This window comes from Larus michahellis, chromosome 6, assembly GCF_964199755.1.
Source record: "Larus michahellis chromosome 6, bLarMic1.1, whole genome shotgun sequence".
In the NCBI taxonomy this organism is placed as follows: Eukaryota; Metazoa; Chordata; class Aves; order Charadriiformes; family Laridae; genus Larus; species Larus michahellis.
Window position 1 is genome coordinate 25035967 of NC_133901.1, and position 18609 is coordinate 25054575.

The 18609-nt window shown below is 37.2% G+C and overlaps 1 protein-coding gene across 3 annotated transcripts in view; it reads right to left on the reverse strand.

Moving 5' to 3' along the window:
• Positions 1-18609, reverse strand: part of SLC9A9 (solute carrier family 9 member A9) — a 213083-nt gene that overhangs the window by 139330 nt on the left and 55144 nt on the right. For all 3 annotated transcript variants that reach the window (XM_074590233.1, XM_074590232.1, XM_074590234.1), the window contains exon 6: positions 16674-16779. In XM_074590233.1, the coding sequence (XP_074446334.1) occupies positions 16674-16779 (106 nt within the window). The remainder of the gene's footprint in view (positions 1-16673; positions 16780-18609) is intronic.

An 18609-nucleotide genomic window follows, 5' to 3' on the forward strand; every position in this document is an offset into this window, starting at 1 on the left:
TAGAATCACACAGCTCATGATTTTGTTCAGGAGAATCTTAAAACTTGAAATAACAGAAAGCGATGTATATTTTATGCCGGGCAGTAGTCCCTTTATTTCGGGTTTGACTTGTTGTCATAACATTGTAGCAGAACTCACTATGCCCGTCTGCAGTGTGGAATACTGAGGGATGAATAGCAGCCTTTGTAATAGCTAGTCCTTATCCTTCACAAATGCATAGTCCTACTCACATCACCCTCCTTTGGGGTTTAAATCAGCTTCTCCCTGAGAGTTAGATGGTTAAACAGTACTACAGTATACTATAATCTGCTCTGAAATCTCCTCGAATTAATCTGAATGAAGGGGTGGAGGGTCAATATCAGAGTGCTTAGCTGATCAATGAAAGAACACATACAGCAGGTTCTTATTTAACATTCAAAGAGCTTTTCTCTTCTGTGGCCTCTGCTTATGAAGATGTCAAGACTGATGTGTTCGAGGGTGGTGTGCCCGATTTCTGTTCACAGACAGCACTCCACATTCACAGGAGACCTGTCTGTAGACAGCTCAGTACTCCCAGAGACAGCATGAGGAAGCTCTAGGTGCCCAGTCCTCCTCATCTCGAGGAAAACAAATAGCCTGTTCTTTCACTGCTTCTCTCCTCTTCGTCAGTGAAACAGGACAGAATCCTATTCTTACCATTGGTCCATGTTTTAAGTGTAACAGAGCATGTAAAGCTTCCCTATGAATGTTGAAGAGGAAGGACAGAATTGGGAGCATGCTACTGGTGATATGCTACAAAGAACTCAAAGCATTAAGCGAGGGAGCAGGAGAAACTGAAAGGAAACTATATCTTCGTGATTTCTACCAGATCTCAGCCTCTTAAAAATATAATGTACAAATCACAAACTTCCGTAAATTTTTCTTAGGCACAACTGTAGTTTTGTTTTTTGTTCTGTCTTTCCACTGTGTTACCTCCCTGAACCAAACTGTCTATTATACAAAAGTAATGTAATGAAGCTGGACTAAATGATAATTTTTGTTCAGAACAAACCTGGAGTTTAGTAAGTAGTCAAGGAGGTACGGGTACTCTTTGTTAAGAGATCTGTAAGCTACTGTTTGTGTTTAAAATATTGTATCCCAGACAGAGCTAAGTCTGCTGCTAGAGGATGCAGGTAGCCGCTGGAGCAGATGGATAGTCTATCACCAATCCTGAAGAGCTGTGCTGTGCCGTGCCAAATTTCTGGCCCATCAACAGCCGTGGGCTTTTTCACTTCTAGAATGTTTTGTGTAAAAGATTAAGAAAGGAGCCCCCAGTCTCCCTTCACACAACTTCAGCAGCTTTAGGAACTTGTGAACAGAGCAGTACACTGTGGGGCCTGATGCTGAATGCAACTGATGAAGATAAACTACGTTAAATCCTATAAAAATTAGAGAGAAAGGAGTTTGAAAGTCTGTCTAAAGTTTTTTTCTATTTCAGTGTTTTCCCTCACTCCGGCCTAGGGCTCTCTAATGTTTAATAAATAGGAAGAAATATGATCCTTAGTATCTGTCCACAACATGGTATGTGGTCCCTGTATAGTCTGTGCTTGCAAAACGTATTTTATCATATTCAGAAGGGAAATAGAAATATAGTTTTACATCTCATGTACTATTTTCCTATAAATAGGAAAATAGTTTTATATTTCATGTACATTTTCAACATCTGGAATACAGTTTGTCAATCTCCTACCCAGATTCTTGTGGAGATTAAAAAAAAAAACGCTGTGAGAAATACTGGAAACAGATGCAAAAAAAATGGGCCACATGATTCCTAATGTACCTGGACCATAGACCAGATGATCCTACTTCCATTCTGACTTGGAATAACATCACCTTGAGGTCAGTGCAAAACTTCCTTCTTTATCTGCATTTTAATAGGGAAAATAGTACGCTATTATCTCAAGTAACATAGTATGTTGCAAGTGATACGAAGCAAAATCTTAAGGTAAGCGTAGTTCATTTTGAACTATTTTGTGTTAGCATTGCAAACTGCCTACGAATTTTTCCTTTGCAATAGACATTCGCACTTTTTAAGGACGGGTCACATGTTTTTTTCCCTCCAGTCCAGACACACCCAATGTACTCAGTTTGCTGTCTCTGTGCTTCAGTTGAGAACGCAGCTCACAAGGGCATGAGATTTTTAAATCTTGGTACCCCTATCAATTTTTTTTCATGTGCCCACCAAACAGATGATAATTTTTGCCTCTTGCTAATCTGGATTTGAGATGAGCCAGTAATCTAAAGAAGGAAATCTTTTTAATCTCCTGAGCTGTTCAATCCCACCTACATTTCATTATTGAAAATATTTTCTATATTTTTTCTTTTAAAAAATGGAAAGGCTCTGGTATTGTCTGAATGAAATACTATCTTGATAACAGAGCTTCCATCACAAATATTAGTTCCACTTCTATTGCTTTATAATAAACGGTTACAGCTGTTGCCATGGCAATTTTCATTTTTAAAAATGTATCCAAGTGAAGACAAGAAATGCAGCTGTTATCATGAGAAACTCTAAAATAAATCCAGATGTGAATTGTATCCTCTAGTGTTGGCAGTAATAACGTCAAAACCAAAACACGTTACATGTTTTGCCTTCTTGACATACTGGAGCTGAGGATGGGGATTTAGGGATATTCTGAATTGCAGGTCTCTGTTCCTGATCCAAATATAGCAAATGAACAGAATGAAATTTCACCTTAGGGAAAGGCGCTTCACTTGCTAGAAAATCTGGTCAGCCTTGCATAGAGAATCGCAGTAATATTCCTGTAGGAGCAAGGTAGGCCTGAAGCTCTCTTCATTTATTCTGATAATAGGCTAACATTTTGGTTTTTATGGCTTATAAAAAGAAAAATCCAAGCCATGGTAGAAATCTTACAATAACAATCTTACCTACTGCTTGTTGCCTTATCAGAGCAAATAAAGACCCTGAAAGCTCTTTAAAATTACTGCTATATCTTTAACGTTAGACAAAGAACATTAAATGAAAATTACTGGGCAGTGCTCTACAAAGAAGGTGTAACAAGTCCTAACACATGTAAATAGTCATCTGCTGGAAAATTGAACTGTGCTTGGGAAGGTGTAGTGTATTTAAGTCACTTTAGAGAAAAAACTATTTAAAGAGAGAATCTCTGAGAAAGTGATAGAGGAACAGCTTTGGACTTATCTTCAGGGGTATTTTTCTCAAAACTCTTGGTACAGTCTTTATTTCCCTATCCCTGCTTGCAGGAGTTTCAAATGATAAACCAACTTTAAGCAGTGCTACATAAACATATGGCACTCTTGAAGAACAATTTAAAAGCTGAGTGGAATCTTGAAAATAATATAGATGATAAAATCCTAAGACACACACCCCCCCCCCAGTTTCCTAACTATACTTCAAATCACTTAATCAAAGAGACCTTACATCAAGTATATTCCTTCGATAAGAATGCATTATTCGTAAGTATATATGTTAAGGTTTTTGGACATACAACTGGCAGCCGGTCATGAACTATTCCTCAATAGTAAGATTAAAAGAGATAAGCAAGATCTCCCTTTGTTTAAAATTAAGGTATCTGCTATTATCTGTGGCCCAGATCCAGTGCACTGTGGAAAATTTCACAGAAATGATAGGCAGCCAAAAAGGCATTTCTTCTTTCTGGATTTGTGAAGACTCCATTGATTTATGGATAAACATTTAGTATAACGCACTGATTTCCACCACTTAGTTTTAAAACAGATACTTTCCCCAGACAGGCAGTTCCATGAGGCTTAAACACAGCTATTAATAAAATGAAAATAATTCTGCCTAGCTTCATTACCCTCGTAATTACTAGAATGAAGGAGTCTTGCCTCACAAACCTTGCATTTACCTCACTCTAACAATGTGCAATGAAAACACTATCCTAGCAATGGGCTAAGTCCTGCTAACTCTAGAAATAGAATGAAAAACTGTGAACATCCTAAAATGATGGTTTAGAAATACCTTTAACATTACTCTGTAGGAATAAAAATACCATAATAAAGAAGATGCATGCTGTTAAATGGTCCAGGAGGTTGAAATATTTTCTTCAGGAATATTTTCATCTAGCTATAACCCTTTCCCAGTGTGTCTGAGGCAGAGAACAGCAGCCTGCGAGGCACTCTATTATTCTCATTTCTCTCACTATCGTTTCTGACTGTGCTTGCTACAGATCAGTAGAACAATACAGAAAGGAAGAACTGTTTGATTTCTTTTAAGTGAGTATAAATATGCAATGAATAGGGATACAAAATGAAAATGTTGTATGTTTAAAAATTATTTCACTTTTGTGAGACTTTGTAATGAAGAAATTACTATGGGAAAATTGCAAACATCAGTTCAATGCATTGTTGGGATGCTATTTTGTTCAAATTTTAATCGTATTTAAACCTTCCTTTTCAAAATCCAAATTCTAATGTCACTAGGTCTCCCCAGAAATGTACTGAAATATCATTATGAATCCAACTAACATACACATATGCATATTACCTTCAGAATATGTAGATCGTTATAATTAGCAATTAGTTAGGGAACATCAAAGTACCGAACACATTAAGAGGAAACTGGTAACAAGACTAGATTTTTTATTTTCATACAATGGTTCTACAGCAACTGTTCATAAGTCCCATTTCCCTAATCACGGCAGGAATGAGCCAGCTCTGTCACACTGTCCTCTCTCAGGGCCACTCGCACAACTGCTGTCCCGAGTGTTTCCTGTCTTTCAGCCTAGCTCATACCTGCAGCATGCCAGGCAGTGCCCTGATTTTATTTGGCTGTTGTTTTTTCACGGTTTGTGACTGCCAAAATGACACCATTTTGACTATGTTTGCATGTTGCATTTGCACTTTTTGTGAGGACTTTTTCTTTTTTTTTTTAAATTTAGCCATTTTGCAGAACCAATGTAGAGAAATATGTTTGTGCTTATCTTGGATAGAAACCTTACAATGACATAATTACTTTCTCACCGTACCGCTTTGAAAAAGCTTTCTCACCGTACCGCTTTGAAATTCAGACATGTCGCTTCTAAGGGGAGGAAAGAGGAAATTACCCATCTGTTTCTCATGCATCTTTCACCCTTGTAAAAATGTGCCAAAATCGAGCAAATTCTTAAGGTTTCTGAAATGTTTACTTGAGAAATCTCAGCAGAGATATGATAAACTTCATCAGCTAAAAATCTTCTAAGATCTCATTTGTATTAGGTCTGTGCCATCTAAAACTGAAATACAATTTTTTTCCTGCGGTTGTTGCTCCCTAAACTCCGCCATCTACGCTTTCACCAGCCTTCAGAACTGACCATCAGCATCACTCTCTCTCATCCTCATTATCTCCTCTGTTTCTCACAACATAATAAGGAGGACAACAAAGAGGCGTGTGTATCAGAAATAAGGTCAGGGTATCTCTTGGCTTTAGGGAATGAAGGAGATTGGGTAAAGAGTTTTCAGTCTTAGCTCATCTTTAGAAATAATTTCTTTCCATCTCAGATGGGAGACAAAAGGAGAAGTGGTGGAGTAGGTCATGCAATTCAGGGGAATGGGTAGAGTGAGATAGAGATGGTGACCCTTGTCTATTGAAAAATAAAGGAGAGAGAAGGAACGAGATTGAGACCAAAACAAAAGCAGGTGGAAACAGAGAGTGGAGCTCTATAACTATTGGAAAAAATTCAAAGAATAGAAATTTGCTGAGTATCACCATTTAAGCAACTATGAAATACAGTAGCTTGTGGTAAACAGTCTCTCCTCCTGCTGTGCCTGGAACTCAAGGAAGGCAGCTGCATGCTACTGTTATCAATTATTCTCTTTGCTCAAGTGACAAAAGGAGATTCTGAAAACATTAAAGTTCCTAGTCCAAAACGTGTAACACGCACACTGAAATAGTGCCTTGGGTATGGAGAGAGGGAGATTTCTGTGTATGAAAAAATAAACTTAAAAATTGCATTTGACTAAAATGTTTACAGAAGGTGTATCTCAACTCCTCTTCTGTAAGGCATGAAAATATATTTGGGGCATTATAGAACTTTTGAGTACTTGATAACCTTTGCGTTATTTTGATGTGCTTTCTGTATGACTCCTCATGCACACATAAGCATATATGTACACATTTGCACACGCAAAAGAATTTCACATAGAGCTATGTTGGTTCACTCTAACAGACTCGGTAGCTTAAGGATTTGAATCTTAAAAGATCAAGGCTTGCAGTGGGAACCAGTTTACCTGATGCTGCTGTTAGTTAAAAAAAAAAAAAAGCAGGGCTCACTAGAGATTTCAGTCTTTCCTAGTGCTCCTGGGTAGCCAGTGGAAATACGCAGTCCATTCTCCCACAGTGCGGATGGGTTCTTCTTTCATGTAATCACAACCTGATCTCCAAAGAATAAAAGAATTTTGATGGGAGTTTTTCCTGTTGTAACAAAACGTCTGTCTTGAGATAGCTGTACTCTTCAATACTGTATTTCTGGGAAGGATTTGAATAGTGAATAGGCATTTGTGGGTACTCAGTAAATGAAATGGCAAGCTCTTCCTCACCTTTCTGATTCATACTCCTTTTCTGTCTTCCCTGCCAAGACGACTTGAAAAATATGGTGATCTACTGCAAGTACCAGACAGACTCTTATGTACAGTACCTCATCCAGAGAGGATGAAATGAGATTTCTTTTGGAACACTTCAAGGGAAATAGTATCAATACGTTCATTTTAAACTGAGAGGGAGTTGTCTCTGTAAGTAGAATTAGACTCTGTATGTAATTATCTTGCTCTCAGAAAATCTGTCTTATTCACTAGAGAAAGGTTATTTGGATAAGAAAAAACATCTGGAAGAGCTCAAAAAACAAGCTGACTCGTACCAGGGTGTACTTCAGTTCTGAAGAGTTCCCAATAGAAATCTTTGAAATGAAGAAGCTTTGATGCCAATTCGGTCATTTGTATGGAAAATGTAGCTAAATAATTGCCTCTTACATGTGATTTGCGAGCACTGCAAGCAGCATTCTTAATTCTGAGTTTGCAGATCATATTTTTAAATGTTATCAGTTTATTTGTGTATAAGTGGACAGAAATACCTGCAGCTAGTCTGATTTGATTGGATATGACAAGTACAGACATTCCCAGCTGATTTGAGCTAAGCTGCATTTTCATACATCCCTGAGGGCAATCTCCATAAAAGTGCTCACTGAAATCTATTCTAGCTTAGCAGACTGCAACTGAAGGCTGCCTATTCAAATAAATTGCACAAACAAAGCAGAGCCAATTAGATAACATAGCTAGAAAGACCTTTAGCATGTATTAACTAGAAGCTAAGTAGAACCTTAATGTGGAGCTGATATTGGAAAAAGGGAGATGAAATGTTAAAAAGTGAAAAAAAACATAGCGATGAGGATTACCTCCTGAAAACATTCTGTTCCAAGTCTCCATTTTCCTACTGAAAATGCTATTACAAGCATTACAGAAATTCCATAGCATTTTTCCCCCTGATTCAAGCCCAACACTGGTCTGTACAGTAAGCCCCATGGAGAAAAAAGAAAGAAAGTTTTATTAAGCAAGGACACCATCACTTTATGGGGGATTTCCTCTGTTCTGGGAAAGAAGCTCTTTTAAAGTTCCTCCTAATAGCAAGTTTGGTTAGTTTCCCAGTGCTCACATCTCCTGTTCCAGATGGTCAGTGACGTGAAACTCTAATTATCATCAACAAAATAAGCTGGGACTAAACCCTTCCTCAAAGGTAAAAAGAGCAGATGGACAACCGTAATTTCATTATTATAGAAATAATAGATGGAAAGGGTTTCTCATCCACCTTTTAAAATTGCTCACTAACTTGTTGCATAATTAATTCCTTCCTGTATTAATTTATAAGTTACTCTCTTTGACTGGTTGAATGTCTGCTTGGTACATAAGCCTGTCTAACGATATAGGGAATAGCAGCCAAATTCATCTTGTCTTAAGGGGAACCAGTAAGTGAAATGTTTGGGCTGAGCTTCCATCCAGCATTTTGATTTCTGTCAGGTTTTCAGGTAATTCTATTTTATTCCCCTCCACAGTGTTACAGTCATCCCTCCTCAGGAATCTTCGTGTGGATAAAATCACAAATAGTATTTATCTGGAATGAGGTTATGGATAACTCCAGAGATGCAGTTAGGCATTTCTCCAGAACTGTAGCTCACAGGCATTCAAATCCCTAAATCACAAAGACTTGACAAACAAGGATTCAAGATAATGCAAGTCAGTACCTGGTCAGTCAGTACAATGCTGGTCTCACTTTGATCTGTGAGTTCTAGGTCAGGTTTTGCAAAGGCAACCACCCACCGAAGCCTGCCACTGCTCAAACTAGAAGCCTCAATTAGAAGCGTCAGTTCCTCCAGTTTTGCCAATTAATTTATGTAGAGACAGCTACAAAGAAAGGGTCTGGGCACAACTCCCTGTGTTTCTGGCAGAATCTTATTCCTTTCCTGAATTCAGATTCCTTATCTGATTGCAGCACACAACTCTTTAAAACTGGCTGTCCTAATTCCTATACTTTTCACTGTTTCTTCTCAGTTCAGGAGCACGTTCTACTGTACTACGTAAGGATTTCAAACATAGACATTCCTAACAAAACAATATAATACTGCAACAATGCACCAGAGAAAAATAATCAGGTTTTCCTCTGCATCGCTATGAGTAAAGAAGCTTTTCTTTCCTCTAAAGAGTCCTAGCTACAGGTTTAAGTATCACTGTCATGATCTGTATTTACACAGTATGCCATATCTTGGTTTCTCGCTATGTCTTGTCTTTTCTCACTCTTGCTTCTTTTTTCTAGCCATGCCCTCACAATTTCCGTTTGTTGCTTTCATCAGTTCAATTTCTTACTTTCTCTTTCATCCCCGTTTCACCTTCTCTTCCCACCTTTACAAATCTATATGCCACCTATTTTCTTTAACCAGGAAAATGTTGCATGTGTTAATCCCTTTTACCTTTTTGTCATCTGTCTGATGGCACAGATGCTTGTATTTCCCTCTTTTCTGCCTTGGCTGGAAGTGTGTCTCTGTGCATACTTTCTACAATAGCTGTCAAGGAATGAGGCTTATACGCTTTTGAAAAAGAAGTACCTGGGCTGAACAGTTTTATGTGTAGCTACACTAAAGCTATCAATTGTGTGTGCATAAGGACTCATGAATAGAAGGGTGGTTTTTTTACACTATTACTTACATACTGATATGCTTAGGCTGTGTGAATAATATCTTGTCTGCACTGAGCTACATGTTGGAAATAAACTTAAATGAGTTTCTTTTTCACTCCAGTGGCTGAAATAGTATAGTAAAAGACACTAAGAAATTGCATGAATACGTGGTTAAAAAATGTCTAAAAATACAAGGGCAATAGAGAAACAAATACCCATTTTTCACATGCAATGACTCAATACTGAAGCAATCATATTTTTGCTATTTGCTAACGGTGCCTAATAAATCTCTGCAGGAGGTATGGGATACACGCTGACAGACTTCACCATATTCTTAGACTGAATGAACTCCCAGTTACCTACAGATGAGGAGGAAACTGAAACAAAGTCAAAGTATTGGCTGATAGAAAAGTCTTTGTTTCTTAATTGACTACGTGATACAAAAGGTTTTGAGATAGTACATATGGAAGCTCATGATACCACTTTTAAAGGCTGCTTTTGACTATAAATGCAGTTTAAGGGAAAAATAGGATATGAGAATACTCAGCTGTATTTCCTTGGCAAAATTTGTTATTCAGTGGGTTCAGGGATCAAAGTGTGGCAAAATCTATACAGAATAATGCTCAAAAAATGGAAGGGCAAAGGATCCAAATTAGAGACAGCCCATGACAAAAGAAGAAAGCTTAAAATAATTGTAAAGGGAGCCTCACATCTACTGAGATATGCATCAAGGAGACACCCATCACAGTTTTCAAAGCCAATATTATTTCCTGCAAATCCCAGCTCCCAACTTCATTATTAAGCAGCATGGTTACAATATCTTTTCATGTCATTTACAGAACTGCTTATTTTAATATATAATAAACAAAGAATCACAATTAGAAATCTTGAAAATAGGAAAGCAATGCTTGCAGATAATGGATAGTTACCTCACCAGGCCAATGACCAAGTTAAGTGAAACATAAACTGAATATTTGTACCTATATTTGGTGTTTGTCAAATGTCTGTTTCTTCAGTCTCTGATTACATTTTACTCCTGTGTAAACTACCTTTAAGTTCAATGACATAAAAACAGAATTAAAACCACAGAAGTAATAGAAGAATACAGGTAAACAAATAACTAAAACCAGAAAGGTTTAAAGGTTCTTACTAATTTTCTGTTTGAGATCCATTTGGTCAAAAGAGTTTCTTAAATTTTGGAGAGAGCTGAACTAAAATTAGTAATATCTTGACTATACCTATCAGTAAGAATCACCAGTGTGACAGAAGGAAATCTCTTGACTTCCTCAGGCAATTATAGGGATCACTGTCTGAGAAATGTCAACCTTAGTGGGTGCTCAGCACAAATTGAGCCGAACTCTGTCTTCTGAGTTATTTCCCCTGGAAATGGATACTGTTTTTCAATAAATTTGTCTCAGTTACCTTTGACGTGTTATTTTAGGAAGCCCCATACAAGCTTCTAGGAGAACTTTGGCCAAGAAAGAATGGATTGAACATGATATTAACTTGCATAAGCTACTACTAGAGTAGAATGAAAGTATTTTTTGAGCAGAGAATATATGTTGTGATGAAGATATGTTATGACATGCGTTGGTTCATGTCCATCCTGGAAATACTTAAGAGGAGCCATGATTTCCTCACTGGGCATTGCAAAGCTAACCATCACCTTTAGTGATTTGTCCTGCCCCTTCTTCCCTCAATACTATTCCCTGTACCACAAACACATTGAATAGTTAGAGTTCCTCCTTTATACCTTATCCTACTATAGCAGATAATCCCTGTTTACGCTGAAGAAGGAAAGATAAAAGCAAGATGAAATGGGCAGTGCCCAAACTACCTGTCATAAATTTCAAGCCTTTTAAACTATTAAAAAGGGGTCTGGATTCTATGGACAGTTAATTTATCAAGCACAGATATAGTGTCATATGCTGTAGCTAGATGATGAAAAATGGACTTGAAATACATCTATTATTAGAAAAAAATTATATTTCAAGAACTTTGGAAAAGGAGATTTCTTCATCCTGGTAAACTGCTTGGTAAATCTTTGAACCAGTCAATATAAGCTTACTACGTAGAAGGTGGTTGTAATACCCTTTTACCAGCACAGATTTTTTTTTTTGGGGGGAAGGAAAAAAAATTAAAGTTACCTATTTATTCTAGACCATTTTATCTGGCCAATCTGAATTCCTGAAACAATATTGCATCTGTGAGCATCAGTGCAAATATGCATCTCACCAGCAAATACTGTTCTATCAGCAATGGATCATACAATAACAGGATCTGTTACACCTCCATTTCTTACCTAGTTCTAAGAATTTAGCCTTTCGCTGCTGGTCCTAAACTTTTGCAAAGGGAGCCTTACAGCCTGACTGTGTCAAAATCTGGGCCTTCCATTGCCCAATTTTTGCTAATAGGCATGAATGAACTTTGTGGAATCTATACAACTAATAAATATTTTACAAAAAAAGCAGAATATCCGTTTCAAAACAATCCAGTATTTTTTGTTTCCTTTCCTCTTCATGTTCTTCTGAACCTCCAAGGTCATCATCTCTTCCTTTATATGCCATTTAAGGTACTTAAAAATGGCAATCCAAACTTCACCAGAAAACTATGCTTGCGGTATTACTTTCCTCTCTGCCCAGAAATATCTATAGTTCTAAGCCTTCTAGGGCAATTGGCATTTTGACATGGGAGGTCTTCATTTCATATGTCAGCTAGTTTCTGTGTTCTCTGGCTTCACTGATGTGTGATCCTCAACCATGCTTTTTATCTCCAGGATTTTCACTTCATTCATGTATCAAACTGTTCTTGATTGCATGTAACAGAGCTAGGAAATCCATTCCTTGCCATATGTCACAATGTCACGTGTCCTGTGTCCCCTGGCTCCCACTCACTTGTTTTGATCGCTTGTGAAAGACGATGGCATACACCCCTGCTGCCCATGTGATTTCCACACTATCACCTCTCCCAGGAAGGGGATGAAACTCATCAGGTCCACTGAGCAGTGCTACAGGGCCAGCAGAGAAATGAAATTGTGTCTTTCACATAATGATGATACAAAACGCTTCTGACATTGACTACAATGGAAACATCTCTCATGTAATGTTCTCTTAGATAATTTGTTAACAGGGAACACGTATCAGTATTCATTAATGCTTTCCACATCCTGCACTCACTGAGCACTCAGCATGAGAAAGATTTAATAGCTCTGCTAAATAAACTGTCTCAATGCTAATGACCTGTTCAGCTACTTTTCAGTCACATCTCAAGCTACTCAATGCTTTTTATACAACTTCTTCCGTACTTTCTTCATCAAATTTCTCTGCAAATGTGCAAAAACTATGCCAAGTCCAAACCTACGGCATGTGCACTCAAAATATATGTAGATGCTTTCTTCAATAAGTGATATATGGTCTGAAGACAGAACAATGAAAAATGAATGAAAGTGAAATAAGAGGTTAATCCTCATGACTTGCTCAAAAATATCCATAAATTATTGATTTTCATCCAGATTCTACCATCTTCATGACACACACAACTCCAACTGAAGTTACTGGAACGTTTCTCACTTTTGATCTTTAGAATGTGGTCCACTAGCTAGTAAGTGTCTAACTACGCAGGCAGTTCATTGTAGTTGGCTGTAAAGTTCTATCTACAAACCTTAGCAACAATAAACATTCCTGGGTCTGAAATCTATGAATGAAATAGATCACCTTGAACGTTGTGTCCTATGGCATGGATGCCTATGCATATCTGAAGCTGAACAAACTGCTGCTTTGTGATGTTCAGGGAATTGGATGGCAGAAGGTTAAATTTATAGTGCAGAGAACAGCTTTCTATGTGTTGGAACATTTGTAAGCTAAATTTTTGTTATTATTTTTGCAAAAAAACTGAGGAAGTTGAAAACTCAGGAGTTAGAGGATACAAACAGTGGTACAAAAGCTATCATCTGGAATCGTTTATGAAAGTATTGACTACATCGTAGACCAACACCCAAGAAAGCAAAAGAAGTCATTCTACGTGCATATATTATGATACAGCAATGGAAGAAAAATAATCTTAAATTATATTCTTTTATTCCAGAAGCTACAGAATAAACTCAGGTAAACTTTCTTGGTGATGAAATACAATGTCTTCTGAAGAAGACAGAATGATTTCTTTCTTAAAAATTGTAATAAAAATATCATTGGAAAGATCTTTTCATAAAAGGTTGCCACAATCTGTTGTCTAAAATTAAATTCCGAATAGTGAAACAATCTCTAATCATAAAGACTATAGGTGTTTTTAAACACACTCAGGAGGAGCTCAAAAATCGTATTTTTCCTACATATATTTTGTTTGTTTTAATGTTAGCATATAAAAAATACTTCTACAGATAAAGCTTATGCTGTAAATAGACACAGAAAGTGGACACAGCTGCCCAGTCCTGGAAAACAAAGCACGTAGGAAATATTTGTGGCATAATTAGTCATATAGTTTTTTCTGGGTAAAAGCAATGTTTAGTCATCAAATAAGTACTGTCTTGAAGGGCTCTTATTATTTTTCTTAAATATCTTGAATCCTTGATACACAACAGGCTCAAAAATTACTCATTTTGAATATTTGAATCCTCATTTTCATCCAAAATGTTTATTTTCTGTGAGAATTCTTACAGACTTTTTATTAAAAGGAGGACTTTGCCCTAATAATGAAAATTTGTAAGCAACTCCGCAAGTTACTTATATAGGAGAAAATCCTTGTTACATCTACAGTACCCTTGCTTATAGAGGCCTTTGCATGAGCTCTCCCAGATGCGCGACAGCTTGTCAGCCTTTTTGCAGCCACTCCTGTCAATTTGATTCACAGTGATCCCTCCTGCATGGATTATCTTAAAATAGCACAGTATAAATGAAATTTTGCAATTATCACAAACAGTCAGGTGTTTGCAGTCAGGTGTTTGGTATGGCTAGATGGCCTGGGGGAGAGTTGCTGATTTGGCCTGGAGAACTTGTGTGGTTGATCGGTATTTTCTTGAAGGCAATTGGCCACCGTGTCTATACGTACTATTGCAGCAACACACAGCTAATTTGACTTTTTAAATCCATATGAAAAATGTAGGGGTAGCTGGTCCTGCTGCTGTCCTTCTAAATGGTAAACAGCACAGGAAAAATAGAGGTTGGAGGGAAAAGCTGGAGGAAAAGAGAGATGTCAATATAAAGCCTTGTTGGCAGACAGCCATACTACCTTCACCTTGCCAAATTGCCACAGCCAGCCATAAGGGCCTTCTCTCTTTTCTCCTCCTCCCTTTCCTGCAGTGAGTCACTCCTGCAGACGTTAACTTGGTTATGCTGTTAGTTGATAAAAGACACCGTGTAGTCTCTTTTTCTATTTTCTGTTTACCATTACATAGCATACAAAATGACTTATTGCTTTTCCAGATCTGTAAACATTATTTTCACACCTTTTTAAATAGTCCTCTATTACTGTAATTATGAACATGTGTTTGCACCATCCTAAAAAGTGGTATGTGTTACAGAGAAAAAAACCTAGCTGTTCTTTTGTAGTGACAGAAAAATCGCATTCTTCATTTAAACTTGTTTTGGTTTAGTGGGGTGTTAACGCACTGAAGCTGACATTATTAACAGTACAGCCTTACTTAAAAGGCTACAGGAAGGGAGATCATATTAGGTTGCAGAAACATTGTATTTGTGCATAAACTGATTATTTAAGCCAGAAATTAATTAAATGTGAAAATGATGCCGCCGTATATTCTCTTCAGTCTCTACAAATTACTAAATATATTAGAGAAATAAAGGTATCACTCACACTGAATATATAGAAAATACACGAGTTGTAATCTCCTGTGTACAGCACAGAAAACATGAGAAGGAGATAGCCAGCATTTGCATCAGGCATCCTTCCTATAGATATCTGTATCCATGTGCAGGCTGAGAGTCATAACATAGAGTTGAGTACTGGCAAGAGTAAAGGTTAGAAACTCATGAATCATGTACTATCTTGACAGCATTTTTCTTTCTAGATTTGCTTTGCAGTAGAGTTGTACCTTTGAAGAGATCCATGTGCTTTGACATCACAGCAACTGAAAACTACAGACACTTGAAATATTCTGGGTCTCCTTGAGTTGCTTGTAGCTTAACTGTTCCACAGTCTATAGGAACCTTGCACTAGCAGGTGAATAGTCTAAACGAGCTATAAATGCCTAGGCCTTTATTAAACAAAGCCAAGGAAGAGAGAAAAAAACCCCTCACTTTTGTCACCTGCATGCTTCTTTCCAATTCTAATAGCTGCTTTAATGCTTTTCTATCCGTCTTCTCTACTGAAGCTTCTATTCTTTGCTTAGCTTTTCCCTTTGCACATTTTATTTTCTGATGTACTAGATGCTCTCCTAAGTGACGCATTCCAACCGCAGTCACTGAATGTGACAGCCATGCTGTATCTAATCATGAAATGCTGTGCTCAGACACTTGACAGAGTTTGAAAATATTACTCTTGCTCTAAAAACTATGTGAGGAGTTCAGTGTAGGTGAATTTAACTAGACTGATAATTGGAGAATGAGAAATTAAATAGGAATACTATTTTTTTGTATTGTGAAACAATTTTGTTTGGGGTTTTTTGCAATTCAACTATTATAAGTTTCTCCATGGGGTTTCAGACAAAATACAAAGCTAACTTTTTAATGACTAGAAACTCTTTAAAAGTCTGTTTTTCTGAAGGATAGGACAAATCTTAGAGGAACTAAGGAGAAAGGTGTCACTGACTTGGGCCTTACTGTGCAGCATCTTCAAGCATCACAGAAAACGGAATTTGATTTTGCAGAGTTCTGTTACTTTTAAGATTATCTGAGAGGATTATTTGTATTTCTAGCAAAGCTCCAGGAAGCATATAATACATGTAGAGTGGAGTTAACTTGAGATCCTGTTAATCACGTACTTAGTATCTGTATTTTTAGGACAGCATATACTTGTGTGATTTTGACCCATCATTTGTGATCTGTTTGAGGATTTTTGAGAATAAAAAGGCTATATATAAACTTAGTATTATCAGCTGAAGCTCTGTCAGATTCAATAGGCAGAAGTAGATAAACCGAGCTACTGTGTACCACTTTGTGGTTTAATCTTGGAAAATAATAGATTGCAAAAAATAAAAAGATCCTATCTCCAATTTTATAGTTGTCCTATATCCTGGGTGCTCATTCAGCATTATTTTTTTCAAGATATCTTGTTTAGATGAGAAAATAAATCATATTAAATTAAATTCACGCATTTCACAGAATATACTGCTTTCTAGGTTGAAGAAAATGAACTAAAATTGTATTCTGGGTACACAGTCACCATTAACAATATTGGAATTCTGGTGTTTAACAAGCCAAGAACAACTCCAGAACTACAACTCTGTAATGAAATCTTCAAATGTTACATCTATACTTGCACAAGCTATATCAGTGAGAATTATACCAGCAATTAAAGCTTGTAATTATCTCACCAAGTAAAGAACGGAGGTGGGTGTACTTACTACGTCAGTACGATAGCCACGGCATCATTTAGGACACTCTCTCCAAACAGGAGTGTGTACAAATCTGTATCCACATGCAGCTCATGGAAAATAGCTAGGACTGTCACTGTATGGAGAAAAAGCAAAGTGAGTTTGTTATTTTCATATTCCTCTGGCAGTTCAAGAAATAAAGCAATGTTAGAATGTGAGTTTCGAGAAGTCCAGTCCTATTTGTTACCTGAGTGGATACCATAAGTTAAAAGGGATCAGCTGAAGTATATCAGATCCTTAAATCCAGCAAGTCTATGAGTTTTGCTGCTTCAGCTGAGTTAGAAAGAACCTTTCCCTGTCACGCAGAGAACCATGCACAAATTAAAATGTCACAGCATATTTCACTGTGCATAAAGGACTGTGATCTTGTGACCAAGGAGAAATAAGGGTGCTGAAAAGACGGGTTTTGCCATAGACTTTTTGTGCGATGAGAGTAGCAGTTTACCTAGTTTAAGAAGGATGTAATAACACTTATCCATCTGTTATGCGTGTTCACTGAGGAACGTGCATAATAACCTTATACCCTGTCCCACCAGCAGCAGAACCACTTTCATCGCAAGTGTAGCGTATCTGTAGTCATGAAGCTCTCTTATCCAGATCAGGCTATCTGATACTTGTCACCCATTTTAAGGTTCCGTCAGCATATCATTAATTTAAGTCCCTCCTTTCTTCCTGAATTATATGCTATATTTGATTTTACCTTATCGGTGCAATATTAAAAAATAGAGCGTGTTGAATTTAAACTGAAGTTGGGCAAATCATTTAGACACACATCCTCAAGGGCATTTAGACACTTGGCTTATACTCAAGTAATTAAGTCCTGTGGATATTACAGGATGCCTAAGTTGTTTTATGCCTCAGTTTGCTTACCTGTGAACAGGGGGTCATAATCCTTCCCAAGATCAACCTAGCACTTCATAATCTCCAAAGAGATAGCCAAAGAAGGCTATCTACGCTCTGTGTTGATATTCTTATTCTCTCTTCGCATGGATGAAGCAGAGCTTTCTCTTTTCAAACAAAACTCAATGTAAAGGGCCCCCATTATTTGTATGGTTAAAAATTACACAGTAACTCACTGCTTCACTGGTGCTCATTCTAGTACGTAATTGTGCAATTGACTCAATCCTTATAGCCCAGGAATCCCAAAGATTCGGAGTGCCTCTGGGATACTATGTTAACATCTGACATTTCAGAAATGAAAATTACATACTTTTACACTGAGACGACTGCTGATAATTCACACAAAAATATGAACAGGTGATTATGCTTTGTCTTAATAACACTTCTTGGAACTTTGAAATCATTGCTGGTAAGATTTTCTAAATGGCACTTAAATATCTGTGTAATCTAAAAATCAGTTTATAAACCCAAAATAGATTCACAGTTCTCCTGTGAGATTTTATGTCAAAGTGATCTCTGTTGATGTGTTATCTTTGAAGAATTTTCTTCTACAGAAGACAATTTAGGAGATGTGTGTAGCTGAACATTTGCTGATATAGCTATATTTAAATCAGCTAGTTATATTTAACCATCCTGGTAACCTCGCTCATGTACTCCCGGTGCAGGTAGAATTTAAACTAGGAAAAGAGTTCTTTCCCCAGAACAGCTCAAAGGTGTAGGAAGAAGTTTTATTGGTAAAAGATATTTCCTTGGTTCACCAATATCTATATTCGCTTTTTGCTTGATTAGCAACTCTGCCTTAATGTGCTAAATGCGGACCCAATTTAGTCTCCCATTCTTTGATGTCATTGGCATAACAACAGACTTGTTTTCTAAAACTGTTTGCCATTTCCAGCTTTTGCTTATTAGCTAATTAGTTTGGGCTCACATTAATAGTCCCTGTGATAATGACAGAAGGAAAAGAAAATAGTAATCAAAGTCCGACGTACTGTTGGTATGTATGTGT